This window comes from Asterias rubens, chromosome 12 (genome assembly GCF_902459465.1).
Source record: "Asterias rubens chromosome 12, eAstRub1.3, whole genome shotgun sequence".
In the NCBI taxonomy this organism is placed as follows: Eukaryota; Metazoa; Echinodermata; class Asteroidea; order Forcipulatida; family Asteriidae; genus Asterias; species Asterias rubens.
The window spans coordinates 15,233,680-15,251,869 of NC_047073.1; the positions used below are offsets into that span (position 1 = coordinate 15,233,680).

Consider the following 18,190-nt stretch of genomic DNA (forward strand, 5'->3'; position numbering starts at 1 on the left):
AGACACTGGACACTATAGGTAATTGTCAAAGACCAGTCTTCTCACTTGGTGTATCTCAACATATGCATAAAATAACAAACCGGTGAAAATTTGAGCTCAATTGCTCGTCGAAGTTGCGAGATAATAATGAAAGAAAAAACACCCTTGTCACACAAAGTTGATTTCGAGACCTAATTCTGAGGTCTTGAAATCAAATTCGTGGAAAATAACTTAGATAACGGTAGCTAGCTGTTTTAGCAGCGGTTACTGCAACGATTTAATAGAATAAGGCTACCAGCCGAAACTCCACTTTCAAGGCTTCGGGGTTGAGTTGGGATTGGACCTGCGGTCCACTGAGGTGAGAGGCAGGGAAAGAAACCGCTGAGCCAACCTGATTGGGGGGTTGGCAAGGGCCCTGACCACTAGTTTTTTGTGCATGTAGAGCTCGGAATCTACAAAGATTGCACACAAAAATACTGCGGTTTTACAATGTAAAATAATGTCCCATATGCACATTGACATACTTTCAATATTTATTTAAAAAAATATTATTTAATATTTTTGGGGTCACTCTGGCAAAAAAAAGTATGAAATCAAAGTTCCATTTGAGTTATTCATGTTTCCTGATGGTCTACTGGCTGCATATTTAGAGTAGTACATGATGTTTTAATCTGACATAATTCATGTGGGAAAACAGTGCAATATTTCTCTGTGAAGTCAAGACCAACCCCCCCCCCCCCCTTCCCCTTCTACCCCTTCCCCTTCTACCCCGCCCATTAAAACGGGATAAAAAGAGAGAACTTCCAGTCGCTTGACCTTTTTGTTATCGTCTCCCGTTACAACGCGTTAACGGTCGTGGCCGCATAACAAACAAATACATGTGTAAATGGACTGAAACAAGTTTAATCATTTTCAAGATGGAGGCGCCCAGGGAGAAAGAACATCTTCTTTCGTTGAAAGGTTTGGTCAAAGTTTACACAATATTAATGGATATTGTTGCATTATCAATGTACTTTACTTCACGTTTGAAATTGTAGATCAATTATTGTGATTGCGGGAAAACTTTCCGTATACTATTTTATACTGCCACCACTTTTTCATTAATTTTTTTTTAATAAAATATAGCTAGGCCTATCTATAATACTAATAGTATAAATTATAAATAAAAACATTTTTAGGAATAAAATTTAAAGTATTAATTAAATAGGCCTATCTCATTTGTCCCCATTATTTGTATCATGGTGTCATGGGTTTCCAGTAGGATAACAGGAAAATTGTTCACAATCAAAAACCAAATGTTTTTTTTAAAATCATCTATCCAATTCCAACCTTTCGTGTGTTGAAATCTGAAAGTTTTGGTCTTAGAATGAATGTATGTTGCGAGAGATAGTCCACCATTCACAATCACAGTGGTAATGCATGCACAATATTGGAGCAGTGTCATATGTTTCCAACACATTTACTGTTTGGTATTTTATTGAATATTCAGAAGTAGAGTTGCGATAACGTAACCCTCCTCCCTTTTATTCAATTAATAATTTACAAATTTAATTACATTTTTGTCCTAGAGATATGGCTACTTGATTCAAATTCTGAGACATCACAAGGCACAGTACAACACCTCATCCTCCTTGAAGCAAAAACACTGTTTTCCCCCATTTCAGACCAGCAATGTTTGGTTTCATGGTTTTCAGGTTAATTATAAGGAACCAGTCTGTTATATTTTCTCTGTAATGTAGACATATTAGGCCTATTTATTACGTTTATCAGAATTTATTACAGTCTGCAGTTAACCAAAGAAACTTTTTTTTTTCACTTTCACTTATTTTTCCCCCCATATTGGCATGCCACAGAATCCCAAATAGCAACCACATCATGTGATCTATCTAGTGACTGAAGGAGAATCAAACTCAATCTAGCAGATGATGATTTTGTTTTGAACTTTCGATCTTGGATGTTGTTTCTTTGACTCATTTGATTGTTTGCATTATATGCACTGGTGATTTATACAAAAAATTTATCATTTATAAATATTTGAGCGTATTACCTATGAGAGGAAACTTATCAGCATGATTAAGCCTGACGAAAATACAGACCGTGAGTAAACAGCAGAGCTTCTTTCACCGGTGGAGCTTGCACAGTCTGGGGGGTCGAAAACATATGAGGGTCGATAGCATATGACCCTACGATATAAATAGATCTTTTAACTTGACTACCGTTACTGTGTTTTTTGCAACAGTTATGCGGTTGCCAAAGTCGTCATTCATCACTACAACACCGGTGTTATTTGAGCCTCGAGATTTAGCAGGTAAACATCAACAGCTATGAGTATGATGGTTTCCCTTCCATGATTTTGATTTCCTTTTTCACCGTCAATGTTATTTAAATGGTATATTTTGTCTACATATATTATTATTAATACTGAACAGAAAAGTTTCAAACATCACTGCAGTGCAGGCCTTGAAATAACAGTGTCCTTTCAAAAGCAAGACACTTAATCATGATGCTTCGTCCTTCGGATGGGACGTAAAGCAGTTAGTCCTGTGTGTTGTGTAACGTACGTATAAGAAACCACTTATCAACAAGGGAAGGGGTTCGCTCCTGGTTTGATTGGCTGTATATTGCGCCACAGCACCTTGTAAACCACTACATCTGGATCTGGATAAATATCCTCAACACTCTAATTAGAGCCGAACAAGAAGAGAAGATGATGAAGAAATTTTAGATGTGGGAGGAAAACTTCAGAGAATTGTTCAAGGAAAAACACATGCAGCCAGGTAGTGACTGCCAACCCAATCCACATAGTACCCCGGGTGGGATTCGAACCGAGGTCCCAGAGGGGGAAGGTGAGGCACGAGACACCACTTCACCTGGTGCTATGTAAAAAGGAGTGAGTCTTACTCATAATTTCAAACATAGTCCCACATAATTTGCAGGAAAATACTGAATGCTGTAGGGCCTTGAGCCTCCCTGAGTGAGCGATATGAGCGCCATTTAAGAAGCCATTATTACTTTTATCTTCAAGTACGTGCTAATCCTCCAATCAGATTTGCAGAATGGAGTGGTGATAAAAACCTATATTGCACGGCTAATATCACTACCTGCGTCTTGTGTGTTCTATATCATGCGCCAAGTTTGCTTGAAGATAAATACGTACACATTACAAGCGCGAGTGGAATACAGAAAAATATAGCGCTTCTGCGTTCGGCCGAGTTGGATATGGGATGCAGACGCCCTATATTTTCCGTATTTCTACGAGCGCGCGTGTGATAACTTATATTAATATAATTATATAGGAAGCGTAACATGCAAACAATTCATTTTCTTGATACATGTAGGTGGCTCCATAATAAAAGATGTTTGCCCCAACTTAGGCTTGGATGACGGAATGCAGCATTTCAGTGTTGGACAGCTACTCATGTTGCCACAGGACTTTGGGTGAGAAATTATTATCAATAATCATAATTGGCGGGCTACTGGCAATGCGCCGTATTTTTTAGCACATGAGGGCGCTCTCAAACATATGTGTATCACTTTCGGGGGAATATTCATTCATACCCAAAACAGTTATTAATGACTGGAACACATAACCACCACAGACATCATATCCATCACGGATAATAAGACCTTTAGAGGAGCCGTTACAACCCACCTCTAAAGCAACTTAAAGCTACCGCGGAACAAAAGTGAAAGAAGCCAAATAAAACTGTGCAGGACGAATTGCGTATACCTCCGACAGTGGTGAAAATAGTATTGAGAGCACCCTTAGGCAGTCAAACATTAGGACCCCTGTAGTGGCTGTGTATGTGGTTTACTTTCAGACAGTAGTGGTCTAATAGACAGTTTTTATCCCAGTCAGTTTCCCTTCTGGTTTATTATTTGATATCTGAAATAAACAGTTACTTCCCCTTTAAGATGATCCCCTGGCTGCCGCTTCCCAGGATGTATTGTAAGCGTGGGTGTAATCCCTGGCTAGACAGCAACTAAGCAGCTTCTGACTGGCGCCCCCAAACCAAGATATCGACAAAATTGGGAGACCACCAACATAGGGCTAGATAGCTCAGTTGGAAGAGGGCCGGTGTAGTAGGAGATTCTGTGTCCCCCCCCCCCCCTAGATTCGGTCCCCACATTAGGCGAACTGTACAAACTTCTTCTGATATCGCCCTCTTTTGAATCATCCTCCTACAGACCACATAAAATTTCCCATGAGGGGGACAGAAATCCCTGCCAGTCAGAATTCTCACTCTAGTGAATTTGCCATTGTTCAACTCTACAAAACGTTTATTTTCAACAGGAGTATCTATCTAGGTGAGACTTTCTCAAGCTACGTCAGTGTTCATAATGACAGCCAGCATGTGGTTAAAGATATCTTACTCAAGACGGACCTTCAGACGAGCTCACAACGACTGACGCTATCGGGGGCAGGGACTCCTGCCCATCTTGAGCTCAAGCAAGCCGAGTGCATTGATGAGGTCATTCACCATGAGGTCAAGGAACTAGGGACACACATGTAAGTAAGGCAAAATCCGAATTGGCGGCTATTGCTACGGCTACGGCTGTTGCTAAGGGTGTTGCTAAGGATATCCTATACCCTCAACGACGCGGACATCAAGCCGTAGCTGTAGCCACTAATTTGGACACGGCCTAGACTTTGTCCATTATATAGACCTTTCTATTGTTGATAAACAAACTGCCCTGGTTGGCATGGCCAGCTGAATGAATCAAATCGATGGAGGAGAAAACCAGACCATGCAGATGTACTATGTGTACGCGAATGGTTTCATGTACCTGTGTGGTTTGGACGTAGTCAATGGTTGGTATGCCACACGCTTTGGGATCGGATTGGTCAAGAATACTTCCATTATCTCGTAACTGTTAAACAGAAAACCATACATAGTTAAGAAGGGCACGGCGGCCAATGGAAGAAAAGGGCATGAGGAGGTGAATTTTTCCAGGTGTACGTCGGCCAGTAAGAGGGGCATCGACGGCTATGGTCACCCCTTGAATTTTGAGGCCTGGATGTAACTGGTAACGGGTACCCAAATCCCGAATCAAAATTAACATTGGGTACCCGGAAAAAAATTACCCCAAAACGCACAGCCCTACTTCATCAACATCAACCATCTCCTGTCGATGGCTAGGGCAGGCTGGTTAGGGTTTATGAGGTGCTGTGGAACAGTCTGCGAAACGGTTCTCTTAACAATAAGTGTACTGGGTTCTTTAAAGGCACTGGATACTATTGGTAACCACTGTTAGCATAAAAACTTACTTGTTAACGGTCCATGGAGAGCTGTTGATAGTATAGTATAATGTAAACATTGTGACAAACGGCTCCCTCTGAAGTTTTTGAGAAAGAAGTAAGTTTCCACTAAAATATTTGAATTTGATTTTGAGACCTCAGAAATTGATTTTGAGGTCTCGAAATCAAGCATCTGAAAGCAAACAGCTTCGTGTGACAAGGGTGTTTTTTCTTCCATTATTATCTCGCAACTTCAACGACCAATTGAGTTCAAATTTTCATAGGTTTGTTATTTTGTGCATATGTTGAGCAAGTGAGAGAAGACTAGTTTTTGACAATTACCAAAGGTGTCCAGTGTCTTTAATACACAACAGTCCCATTTGAAGGACGAAGAAATAGTGTACACTGTTCAGGCAGATGTTTTGGGACGTTTAGAGTTTTCTTTGCATATCAAGTTATGTAGTAAGGTTTGCGGTAACACCATGTGATGATAATCTCTAATTGAGTTGCGGTGGTTCAGTGGTTCTTTAAACCTGCGGTTCTTTTCAGAACTACCTCAACTCATTTAGAGATTATCATTCCATGGTGTTACCGCAAACCTTACTAGATCGTATTTCCATCTTGCAAACTTTTAAATCCTACATATCAAGTTATGTTTTGGTTTGCTTTTTGTATGTGCAGTTTGGTATGTGCAGTGTTTTACAATACACAAGCTGGTGAAAGTATGTACTTCAGAAAATTCTTCAAATTTCAGGTAAAAAAAACGTTCAACAAATATTTATGTTCTTTAATACTATCAAAATATACAGACTAGCAAAACTTTTATTGTAAATGAAATACTAAGTCCAGTATCAGATCTGCCAACTCTCCCTCATTCTGCAGAAAGTTCCCTGAAAATAAACAAATCTTTCCATGTTCTAATTTTTAAACTTCATGGAGAAACTTCATGGAGAAAAGGGACAGTTTACCAGCCCACTTTACCAAAATCTTTAGCGCAAGGCCTGAACATGTATATAATATAAATTTTTGCTATGTATTATAATATATTCTTTGTTCCACGTACTGCATTTCTTTGGAACTCTTTGCCTGGTGCATGTTTCCCTCCATCCTACAATCTAGACTGTTAAAAGAGGGAAATTGATTCCTACCGATCAGCTCCCCTGAGTTCTTTTCACATCAAATAATTTTTCCTTCTTGTAGCCCCAGTCCAAGAGTGGCTTTTAGCCTTGTTTGGGGTGAACTTGCATAAAATAAAACAAAATTAAAAAATTAAAATGTTTCCAATATTCTAATTTTTCTTCCAGGTCTTAAAACCCCTCGATGTCAAGACGAAGTTCTACAATGCTGAGGTAATATTTTTTTATTGAACTAATTGCACTCAACGTCCATCTGTTGGTCAGTACTACGTTTAGATGTTTTTTCTTCTTCTTTTTGATCGAGACAGCATGCAGTTAATGAGCCATTCGCGCGTTAGATTTAAATATTGTCTGGTGAGTCTGGTACAATGACGTGCTTGATCACAAGCTACCTCTTAAATTTGAATTCATCAGAGTATCGAGACAGTTGCTATGTCACATGATTAGGGTCGAGCTTTTGCTTAGTTACAAAAGAGACGATGAACACCCATACACAATTCTGAATGGATGTGTATGGCTCAATGGTACCAGGGTTTGCTCATCTGGAGGTTGCTATACAAAAGCTTGCCCCAAACCATTTGACATAGAAACTGTCTCTATAGTCTGAGGAGTTCAAATGTAAGCGGTACATTGTGACAAAGCAAGTCATTGTACCAGATATTATTCAAATCTAACTCGCAAATGGTATATTTGTCCCAACAATTATTATTACATGATAAAGTGTTGCAAGATATTCACCTCATGCAGTTGCTGTCTTCAACTATTTCCAAAAAGAATTTGATGATCATTCGAGCCCAATTTTGTAAAGCTGTCAAGCAGAAAATACTGCTTAGCAAATTGCTATGCTAAGCAAAAAATAGGTGGGGCACCAGTCACAACAATGCAAACTTAAAGGACTGTTGGCTGGTAACCAGTTTCTGCTAAGCAGTAATTTTTCTGTGCTGAGCAGTATTTTTTTTTGCTTACAGGCTTTATGAAATTGGGACCAGCATGTATGTATTTGTGCCAAATGTTACAATGCGATGGATTCACAATGTATCAACTGTTTGATTTACTATTATTTCATCGGTTTTGTTTTTTGCAGAACACAGATGTTTTGCATTTATTTTAATTTTGCTGTTTATAATGTGAATTGCTTTAAACATTCATTTATCCTCGTTATTACTTGGCTTAAGTGATACACAGATTCAAGTACTTAAAATCTGCATTTATGCTTACAAGTGCTACATTCTTCAAGCACAACTGGAAAAACTTTCTTAAATTTAGAGCCTGATGTTTTTTTGTTTTTTTTTGTTTTTTTTTACAAAACCGGGATTATTACATGAAGCAATTATGATTTTTAACCGACTTTTACTACACATGCTGCCCAACAGTACAGTGCAATAAGGCGCATGGTGCAGGTACATTACATGTTTAGTTTTTAGTATAGATGGATTGCACATGATGTAATTGACCGCCATCTTTGATTAAAAAACAATTTTAAAATGTACTTGCTGCGCACGGCTTTTAGCCAATGATAGCCTTTTACGCGTGCATGTTCCATCAACTATGGCGGCCAATAAAGGGGTCTACTGACACTAACACCTCAAATTTACTTCTTCTTTTTTATTTGCTGAAAAATAGAATATGTCTCGCTGACTTGTCTGTGGTTTTTAGGAGGAACATTTTCGGCTTTTGAACAGTATTTTGGTTTGGTTCAAATGAGAAAATAGAAAAAAGTTTTTTGTTCAAACTAACACTGTTACTACATGCATGAGTGGCTATGTATGGCTGAACACATGTGCTATAAAATTGAAAGTAATGTTATAGAAAAATCCGATTTTGGAAACATGAATAACTCAATGTAACTTATAACTGTTTTATAGCAACAACTTTAGTCTGCTCTGCATGCATGTAATTGCTAGAGTCTTACATGTGAATCTGCAATATTTTGTGCTACACGGAACCAACGGATTTACGTCCCATCAGAAGGACGAAGCATCGTGGTTAAGTGTCTTGCATGACGACACAGGGCTTGATTTTCACAAAGCACTAAGATTCATCGTAAGATGAGTGGTCAGAATCAGCGAAGTGATTTGTTTTGTGACATCACACTTTACTAAGCAACTTGCTTTGCAGTGATCAATCAGAGCTCTTTGTGAAGATCGGCCCCAGGGTGTCACGACTGGGACTCGAACCCACACTCTGCTGATCAGAAACACCAGAGTTAGAATCCGGTGCTCTTAACTGCTAGGCCACAACACGCCACATAATCTACCCAAGTACACATGGTGCAAACCTAACAAACATTAGTTAGTAATATGTTGTACAAATAGTCATATTTGTCATACTGTTGGTAGAGCAACTAATCTAATTTTTTGCCATTGTACGCTTGTTCTGCATGTGCCGTTGTCTATGGCATCTGTGTGTTCACCTTGACTTCCATCTACACTTGGTTGTGTGTGTCTGTGCTAATGCAGGATTATGTAGTAAGTGTGCTCGTTAAATTTAACGCTTTCTTTAACATTTTAAAGGAACATTACCGAATTGGGTTTTGCTAACAAAACAGTTGAAGTGTAAGCAGTTTATGTAATCCACCATATACATAAACTGACAAACCTGTAGAAGTTTGAGATCAATTGGCCATCTGGGTCACAAGAGAATAGTGAAAAACCAGTTACAAATTTTGCATTGCATTGATGCCAAAGTAAAAATGAATAAAACGCTCACTGAGCGATAAACTCCTAACGCGAAGTTAGATTATTTATTTCTCATCAAATATGACATTTCAGACAGAAATATTTCACGGGATGTTTTCTACTATCATTATCTTTAGACCATGTACGTTTTATTTAAATCTGTGATCTTAGACAAGTTTTTTTCTGACCAATTCTGTAAGGTTCCTTTAACATTGGTTGTGTACAAAAGTACTATAGTCAAAGGTTTTATACAAGATTGGTAAGAATAACAGGCATGACAGGGGGTTGCTCTCAGAAAATATGACACACTTGTTAATAATTAAACCTGAAAAAAAAACCTATACGAACGTGAAAGGTCAACTAAGTATGCCCAAAGCAGAGCTGCCAATACTCTCTGATTCTGCAGAAAGATCCCTGAAAATAAACCTTTCTTTCTATGTTCTGAAGAACAAATTTGAAAATCTCCTTGATTATGGACACTTTGTCCCTATCATGTTGAATGTAGTTCTAAATATCTCCCTGATTGTTGTACAAAATCTCCTCGATTACGGAAACTCTTTTGTTGAATGTAATTCTAAACATCTTGCTTTTTTAACGAAATCTCCCTGATTGCAAGATGCAAACGTGGTCAGCCCTGCTGCAGAAGGAATGTCATGTTTAACTCTAGTCTTGGTGCCAGACATTTCTCGTTTTCCTTTCACGCACAGCGCGGCCAGCTCACCAACAGCGCTCGCATCGACCGCCCGTATACACTGGACACTATTGGTAATTGTGAAAGACCAGTCTTCTCATTTGGTGTATCTCAACATATGCATAAAAAACAAACCTGTGAAAATTTGAACTCAGTTGGTCGTCGAAATTGCGAGATAATTATGGAATAATCTAATTATGAGGTCTCGAGATCAAATTCGTGGAAAATTACTTCATTCTTGAAAACTATGTTACTTCAGAGGGAGCCGTTTCTCACAATGTTTTATACTATCAACAGCTCTCCATTGCTTGTTTCCAAGTAATTTTTTATGCTAAAAATTATGTTGAGTAATTACCAATAGTGTCAACTGCCTTTAACCCACGTGTATACGGGCGGTCGATGCGGGCGCTGTTGGTGAGTTGGCCGCACTGTGCGTGAAAGGAAAACAAGAAACGTCTTGCGCCAAGACTAGTTTAACTCAAGACTAGTATGTAATATTTCTTCTGAACTTTTTTTTGTATCCCACAATAAAGTCAAATGAAGTTTACCTGGAGGCTCAGATTCAGAATATCACTCAGTCACCGCTAGTTATGGAGAAAGTACTCCTTGAACCAACCGCTGAATATAAAGTCAAGGAACTCAACACGATTGAAACTAATGGTGTAAGGTATGTCCAAGTCGCTGTGCTCGGCCCAATTTCATAAAGCCTTTAAGCATAAAAAACTTGCTAAGTACAGAAAAATGTTGCTTAACAGAAACTGATTACTTGCCAAAATTCCATCAAGTTTACATTATTGAAACTGGTGCCCCCACTCGGTTTATGCTTAGCATTGAAATTTGATAAGCAGTATTTTCTGCTAAACAGCTTTATGAAATTGGGCCCTGAACATGTGTATTGCTTTGAAATACGTGCATTTTGACACGCTCGTAATGACAAGCGTCCAGGAAGCACCTTACACATGCTCGAACATTTTAATAATAGTGGCTTCTTATAAAGCGCTCATATCCCTCACTCCGTGACTCAGACTCAATATTTGAACATCATTTTTTGGAGACAAAGACGTTGAATTGAAAACAAAAACAAGACCACCGGACTTGTCTTGTATTGAGTTTACTGGCCCGTCATTGAAATTACTGGCCTCGATGGCAAATACTCCAAAGAGACCGATTATAAACATCGTTAAAATGTATCTTGTATGAAACAGTCGGGAGCACTTAAAAATCGGAGGCTTTATCACGAAAAACTGATATTGTAAGTACACTTTCCGGACAGATTTTAAGTAAAGAAATTAAGAAATAACGGGGAAAAAAGGGTTTTATTTTACGTAATATTTTGTAAGGTATTTACTCGCCACTCCATTTTGGCCCAGCAGTGAGCGTACGGGTTTCCCAATCGTATTACCGGGGCTACTACCAAACACTTGTTTTTTCTCTTGCACCCAAGAGTTGTTTTTTCCTGAAAAAAAAACCCTGTGTACAGTCTTATTATAGCGCTACTTGCGCACTGACTGGTTTTGAAACACTTCTGATGCCCTCTTGCTTCTGCTTCTCTATACTGTTGTACAGTAACTCAGAAAGTACGTTTGGCAACTTTACCTACCTAAACCCCCTGGATACAAGACAGTACCTCTACTGCCTGAAAGCCAAACCCCTACCAGGAACAGATAAACCCGCTGTCATCAAAGGTGTGTCCAACATCGGCAAGCTGGATATAGTCTGGAAGACCAGCATGGGAGAGAGAGGCCGATTACAGACCAGTCAACTGCAGCGTATGGTAAGAAAACTTATGAAAATTCTCTGCTGGCTCGGGGAAAAGTGGTGCTGTGCGGAAACCCTTTACACACCATTTATTTGATAGATAAATTGATCACATGTACCGGTACACATTAATGTTTTACTCGTTTTTTTTTGCAAATGGTAGCCCCCCCCCCCCCCAAATAAAACCCCCAAAACACAAAAAACAAAATGTCACAATAGCACCCTCAAGAGTCCAGTTTCCCATTCTGAAGACTGCGTGGCCGTGCATTCTCTATTCTCCTTAGTTTACAACTGATTTTCTGAAGGTTTTGCTTATTTCTTGCTATTTTTATAGATTTTTTTGATGCAATTTATTGTATTTCTATTTGTACTTCTTTATAACTTTGTATTTTTTTACCATACCTGTGAATTGTGTTTTTTGCAATGTTGGTATGATAAAATAAGACCTCTATGACTGAATGTATTTATTAATATGTAGCCCATACTTTTGACATGATTTGTGTTTAATTTTGTTTGTGTGTATTAGGCTCCAGGATATGGTGATGTCAAACTCAATGTGACCAGTATACCAGACTCAATAACTATAGAGAAACCGTTCCAAATCAAGTGCAGAATCACAAGCTGCTGGTAAGAAAAATATCAGATTTATTTAACAATATTTGGTTGTATCATTTCTTTTCATAGTTTAATGGTTTCAAAGTTAAAGAGGGTCTCCAAGGTTAAATTTAAGGTGAGGCCTATCACTTAACCGATCTGGGCATCGCCGTAAACCAACTGTCACCAGGTACACATTGCCACCTACTCATAGGGCTGAAACAGGGTTACCCCTTTACAATCCGTTAGAATGGGTATCATCCACTTGGACCTTGGCTGAAACAGGGTTACCCCCTTTACAATCCGTTAGAATGGGTATCATCCACTTGGACCTTGGCTGGCAGAGCAGAGTGCACTACCTTACCATTTTTTGTTTACAAAGCAATTATGTTTAACTGCCTTGCTCAAGGGCACAAGTGACCGGGATTCGAACCCACACTCTGCTGCTGACAACACCAGAGCTTGGGTCCAGTGACCTAGACCGCTCGACCACAACACGCCACAAAGATGTTCTCTTCCACACAGGGGAAACAAATATCATGCCCTTTATCATGACAAAGTTTCAAATCCTACTTATCATGACAATTGTTATTATTATTATATTTTTTTGGACAGTGAAAGGACAATGGATCTGAAGCTGGTACTCAATAACACTGAGAATGGATTGATGTGGTTGGGTGTATCAGGGAGGCAGTTGGGTAAGCTTGGACCCGGCAGTAGCATGGATGTTGAGCTGACGCTGTTAGCGACCATTCCAGGACTACAGGTATGTCTCAGAACGAATTATGACAAACTATGCATTTATAAATGAAGATTATTGTCACTTGACTGAATACAACCTATTGATTTATTATTTATCTGTCATTAACATAACTTTACATTTTCATAATTTTGAATATTGTACATGTATTTCAAATTTTAAAAACTATTCTGTGTTTACCTGTTTATAATTCAATTCCCTCTTATTCTATCATTTTTACTGTAATCTTTCATCTCTGTTAACTTGATTCATTTACTGTTCGGACTATAGTCCAGTTGTTTTGTTCGGTAAACTAAGTTGAAATAAAATTAAATTAATTGTTTATGCACACAAACCAAACAATATGTTTCTTCGATTGTTTTCAACAGATATCCCTCTTAATTTATTTTTCTCCCTCTTCCTACCGTTGGTTTTATCCAACCTCTTGTGGTCAACTGTTCATCACTTGTTTTTTCTGTGTTCTGTCTGCCTCGCTCTCTTTTCAATTTTGCCACTGGTTGGACTGCTTCTGTTAAACCAGTTTACCTGTTTGTATTTGTTGTGTTGTCATTTATCCTCCAAGAATGACTCTGCTAGTAAGGGTTGAAACATCAAGTCATCATTAATTTTGGCTTTCTTGTATTGAAATACAACTTTCATGTTTGTCAAAATGTTTATTTTCTTCTAAATTTGTACCTTATGCAAATGTTAATGTTTAGAGTAAATAGTTTATCACTGTCCTGACTGTATGTGTATTCTTTTGTTATTTTTTTTTCTTTCATACTTTAACATGAACCATTACTTATTTGACCTCTGTGACCTCTTTGACCTCTTTGACCTGACCTTATTTCTACACAGAGCATATCAGGATTACGGCTGACTGACACCTACTTGAAGAGAACTTATGAACACGATGATGTCGCGCAGATTTTTGTCTACTCCGAGCAAGTAGGAGCTTAAAAGAGCCAGTTTGCAGGACTGGAATTTTAACTTCAAAGGGGCAAGGCCATTTTCATTTTGCAAAGGAGGATCTCCATTGAAACATTTCAAATTCAATGGGAAACTTTTGATGGGGCACCAAGGCCAGGGGCAATGTGGGGCATGGCTTCTGTAGGCTCTGTGTAATTCTAGACCTGAATTTGATTTCCCATGAGACCTAATCTTACAGCCACATCCCTGAGAGATCCCAGCCAGTTCCATGGTAGACTGGGCCCCTGTCTTTATCCGCTAGGATAAAGACAGATACTTGCCGCTAGATCCAGTAATTCCGTTGGATACAATCATCGTTTGATAAACGTGCAGTGACATAGATGCCCAAATAGTCACTGCTGTCACGCCCGCAATAGAAGTTGACTGCGTATCTCTATCTGAAATGACCGAGGTCAAACTACACGCCAGTTCCGCTGATACTGGCCAGCTACGGCCAATAGACTGATAGAGGGCTAGCTTTGAATCATGGGAGCTTTGCATCATGCGTGCTGTCCAGCCTGGGGCTAGCCTGGCCAACTTCGGTCAATGCTGCCTTGACATTTGTCTGTCCAAGCTTGCTTGGGTCAATTATGTCATACACTGTTCTGTTGGTTCAGTGGAATGTCGTGGCCGAGCAGTCTAGGGCGGGAAACTCAACTTCTTTTGCTAAATTGTCCAACAGTCCAGTGAAATAAAGATGACAGAGATGAAAGCACACAGAAAAAGCAGGAGATGAAGAAGAAGAAGGTGACATCAGGGAAGTAGAGGAAGGGGCTGGTTTGACCACAAGAGGGGGGGGGGACCCAAAAGATAAACCAATAATGAGAAGACAGAAAAAAGTAAGTAATTAGAGACTAAGGCAGAATGAAAAGGGGGGTTATGTTGTGAAAAGGAGAAAGCAAAGACAAAAGTTATTTCTTTCTTAGATGTTCAGGCCATGGGGTTGAATGGTCTGGAGGCGCCTCATCCACAGTTTCTCACAAGATTGGTAGAATGTGAACCCGTCATTTTGGTGTACATGTACATGTAGTTACTGTAACTGATGTGAATCTGTGCTGTCTAGTCAATATTTATGAAAAGGTACGTCTAAATGCTTCTTCTCAAAAATATTTCTAAATAATGATTTATATATAGATGACTAAACTTAATAGTTTATTTGTTGAGAATAAACATGTAAATAAAAATGTGAAATATATAATATGAATATTATTCAAGTGTTTGTGGTTATTTCTTTCCGTAGAACCAGTTGAGTCCCATCTGAAGGATCAAACTATAATGGTTCATTGTCTTGCCGTATGACACGAAGTGTCAAAACCAGGAAATGGAAACCAGTTTCTACAAGAATGATGTGGAAAAAACAAACTTTTTACTTTTGTGGTTTATTATTTTTACCGTATTTTGTTCACAGTACATAGTAAATAAAGTAGTGACCAAATTACATGTGATATAAACAGACGAACATGCATCACTATGCCTATAAAGAAGATAGTCTCGGTTCGATGACCGTTGGATTGTTTCCAAGCAGTGCTACCGTGGGCAGCGCGCAGTATCGCCTGCTAGCTTTGCGTAAGTCTATTCTCGCTACTATGGGCACCGCACCATATTGCCCGCTAGCTTTTTGTAAGGCTATTCTTGGTCGATTTCCAGTAAAGTCAGACATCAACTTAAATGAATTCAAGAAGAAAATAGCACCCTTTGTTGGATTATCACGTGACACTATGTTACATTACGAGTATGAGATGGTGACGTCTTGGACCAAGACTATAAAGAAGATAGTCTCAGGAATTCTGGAATACGTTGACCACCAGAGAACAGTTACTTTAAATTTCTTTTATCTTCATAATAAGTGACGGGAAGCAGTCAAAAGTGGTGACAAGTAGTTAATAAAATTTACAGCTTACCAAGAGATGGATTCTCTATTGTTTTTCAATTTTCCTCGATGGCGCTATGTGCAATCCATCTATAGCAGATAGATGCATGTGAGAAAACGTTTTTATTGAACAAAGAGTACAGAGGTTTAGCCCAATGGTGAATTACAAAATGCAGAGCTGTAAACATTTGCATCTTGCATTCAGTTTGATTTTGTACAACAATTGGGGAGATATTTACAATCACATTCTTAACATAGGGACAAAGTGTACACAATCAGGTAGATTTTCAAATTTGTTCATCAGATCATGGACATTTATTTTCAGGGAACTTTCTGCAGAATCGGTGAAAGTTGGCAACTCTTCAAAACTATTATAACACTTGCCAATTCACATGCAAAAGGAACAAACAAATATCACACAAAGAAATGCAATTTGGAATGCAACACGATACAAATAACATCTAAAAGATTTCAACAATCTGATATTGAATGTTTATCTTCACCGTAAAAGGCCTTGGAAATGGTTGCACAATGCTTATTTGAATGGCAGGTGTTTTTTTTTTGAGTGCTTACAGTGTTAGGGGCATGACCAAACTACTTAAGCCCGGTTCATACTTCCTGCGAATGCGAATGCGATGTGAATGTTGACGTCACAAATTTGAAACGAAAAATTCGCAGCGGTTCAACTCTGCTCAACTCACTTGCGAATATCGCTGCGAAAGGAGGGTTGTGACGTCAAATTCGCTTTGCATTCGCATGCAGTATGAACCGGGTTTTAATCAGCAAATGTTTATTTACAAAAATTTTCTGCCTAGCCAAAGTGAGTAGGATACCAGTGAAAGATAATACATGTGACATGGTAGTTTGGCTGGTAGCCTTATTCTGATTAGTTTTGCTCTTTTTTGTTTTGCTAATGTGGCTCTATGTATTTGAGCCCAGTGCATTCTTAAACCCTTTTCACACTACAGAGCAAATTATCCAGGAAAATAAACTCCAGGGAAAATCCCAGGAGTTTTTAACCCCACTGACACCCCAGCAACCGTTCTTACTATCCCAATGTGGTAACTCCCGGGAGTACTATTTCCAAAGAATATGCACGGTCGTCTCCCGGAAAAACATTTCACCGCGGGGTTAACTCCCTTAACCCTACCCCTGAGCAGGTTTAATTATTTCCTAGGAATAGGTTATTTCCTGGGAAATTTCCGGGTTTTTTTTTGTAGTGTGAAAAGATCGACCAAAAGTTCCCTGGAATTTCCAAGGAAATAACTTTAGTGTGAAAGGTGTAAGAGGCCAGGGGTGGATTTCACAAAGGTAGTCCTAACTTAGGACTAGTCCTAGGCAATGCTAAGCGATAGGACTGGTCCTAAGTTAGGACCAGTAACTCATCCTAACTTAGGACTGGTCCTATCTCTTAGCAAGTCCTAGGCAATGCTAAGCGATAGGACTGGTCCTAAGTTAGGACCAGTAACTCATCCTAACTTAGGACTGGTCCTATCTCTTAGCATTGCCTAGGACTAGTCCTAAGTTAGGACTACCTTTGTGAAATCCACCCCAGGGCTTAAATTCCAGAGCAGCAAATGGTGCTAAACAAATTTGTCCTAAGCAAAAATTAGCAGGATACAATTACAGACGATGCAAGGGGAATGGTGTTTTTGGCTGGTGGTAACATTATTCTGGTAAGAATGATTTTATTGTACTTGGCTACTTTGTGGTGTTATAAGGCAGTGGACACTATTGGTAATTGTCAAAGACTAGTCTGCACAGTTGGTGTATCTTAACATATGCATAAAATCAAATTCGTGGAAAATTACTTCTTTCTCAAAAACTCTTGCACATCAGAGGGAGCCGTTTCTCACAATGTTGTATACCATCAACCGATCCCCATTACTCGTTACCAAGAAAGGTTTTATGCCAATAATTATTTTGAGTAATTACCAATAGTGTCCACTGGCTTTAAGCAGCTCTAGGATAGTAAGGTCAGTGGTTGAGGACAAGGACAATTTTAAGGAAAAGACACTGGATATATTCAGAGTTTCTGATGATTCTAAATAATTTACTACATGCAGTCAGTTTTTTAAATTAATCAGATTTTATGCTCTATTTAATATGCTGCATTACAATTAAATGGGGCGATTCAAACTTTGGATGAAAAACTGAAAGCCCTTGGCAGAGAGGAATATCAATTTTGTTGGAAAAAAGGTTGCTAAATGCTTTTGGCAATATTTTTCAAAATGTGATTCAGTGCCATTCTTTATTAGACAGTTGCGTGGCACATGATCTCTTCATATTTTCAAGAACCAGACTATGAGCTCTCTGTAAGTTGAATACCATAAATAGAAATACTTTATTGGTTCATGGAGGAATTTCTTCCTCCATGATTGGTTAGTTTTCGACGTTATTAGCATTATGTTTGTTTAAAGTAAGTACCAGCTACTTTTAATTAATACATTTTTTGAACAATTATGCAAACACGTGCGTGCCCATCCCGAAGCACCAAAATCTCTTGCCAAAAAAAAATAAAAAAAAAAAAAAATAGG

The 18,190-nt window shown here is 38.7% G+C and overlaps 1 protein-coding gene across 2 annotated transcripts; it reads left to right on the forward strand.

The window, feature by feature from the left end:
• The first annotated feature begins 840 nt into the window (after window positions 1-840).
• LOC117297838 (trafficking protein particle complex subunit 13-like) lies at window positions 841-14,592 on the forward strand. 2 transcript variants are annotated; one of them, XM_033780994.1, is made up of 12 exons: window positions 841-939; window positions 2,219-2,287; window positions 3,318-3,417; window positions 4,274-4,489; window positions 5,900-5,972; window positions 6,523-6,567; window positions 8,814-8,822; window positions 10,257-10,390; window positions 11,290-11,497; window positions 12,008-12,108; window positions 12,691-12,841; window positions 13,673-14,592. In XM_033780994.1, the coding sequence occupies exons 1-12, from the start codon at window positions 858-860 to the stop codon at window positions 13,772-13,774; spliced, it is 1,290 nt and encodes a 429-aa protein (XP_033636885.1). In that variant the 5' UTR covers window positions 841-857; the 3' UTR covers window positions 13,775-14,592. The 2 variants fall into 2 exon arrangements, with proteins under 2 accessions (XP_033636885.1, XP_033636886.1); XM_033780995.1 differs by lacking the exon at window positions 8,814-8,822.
• The last annotated feature ends 3,598 nt before the right edge of the window (window positions 14,593-18,190 follow it).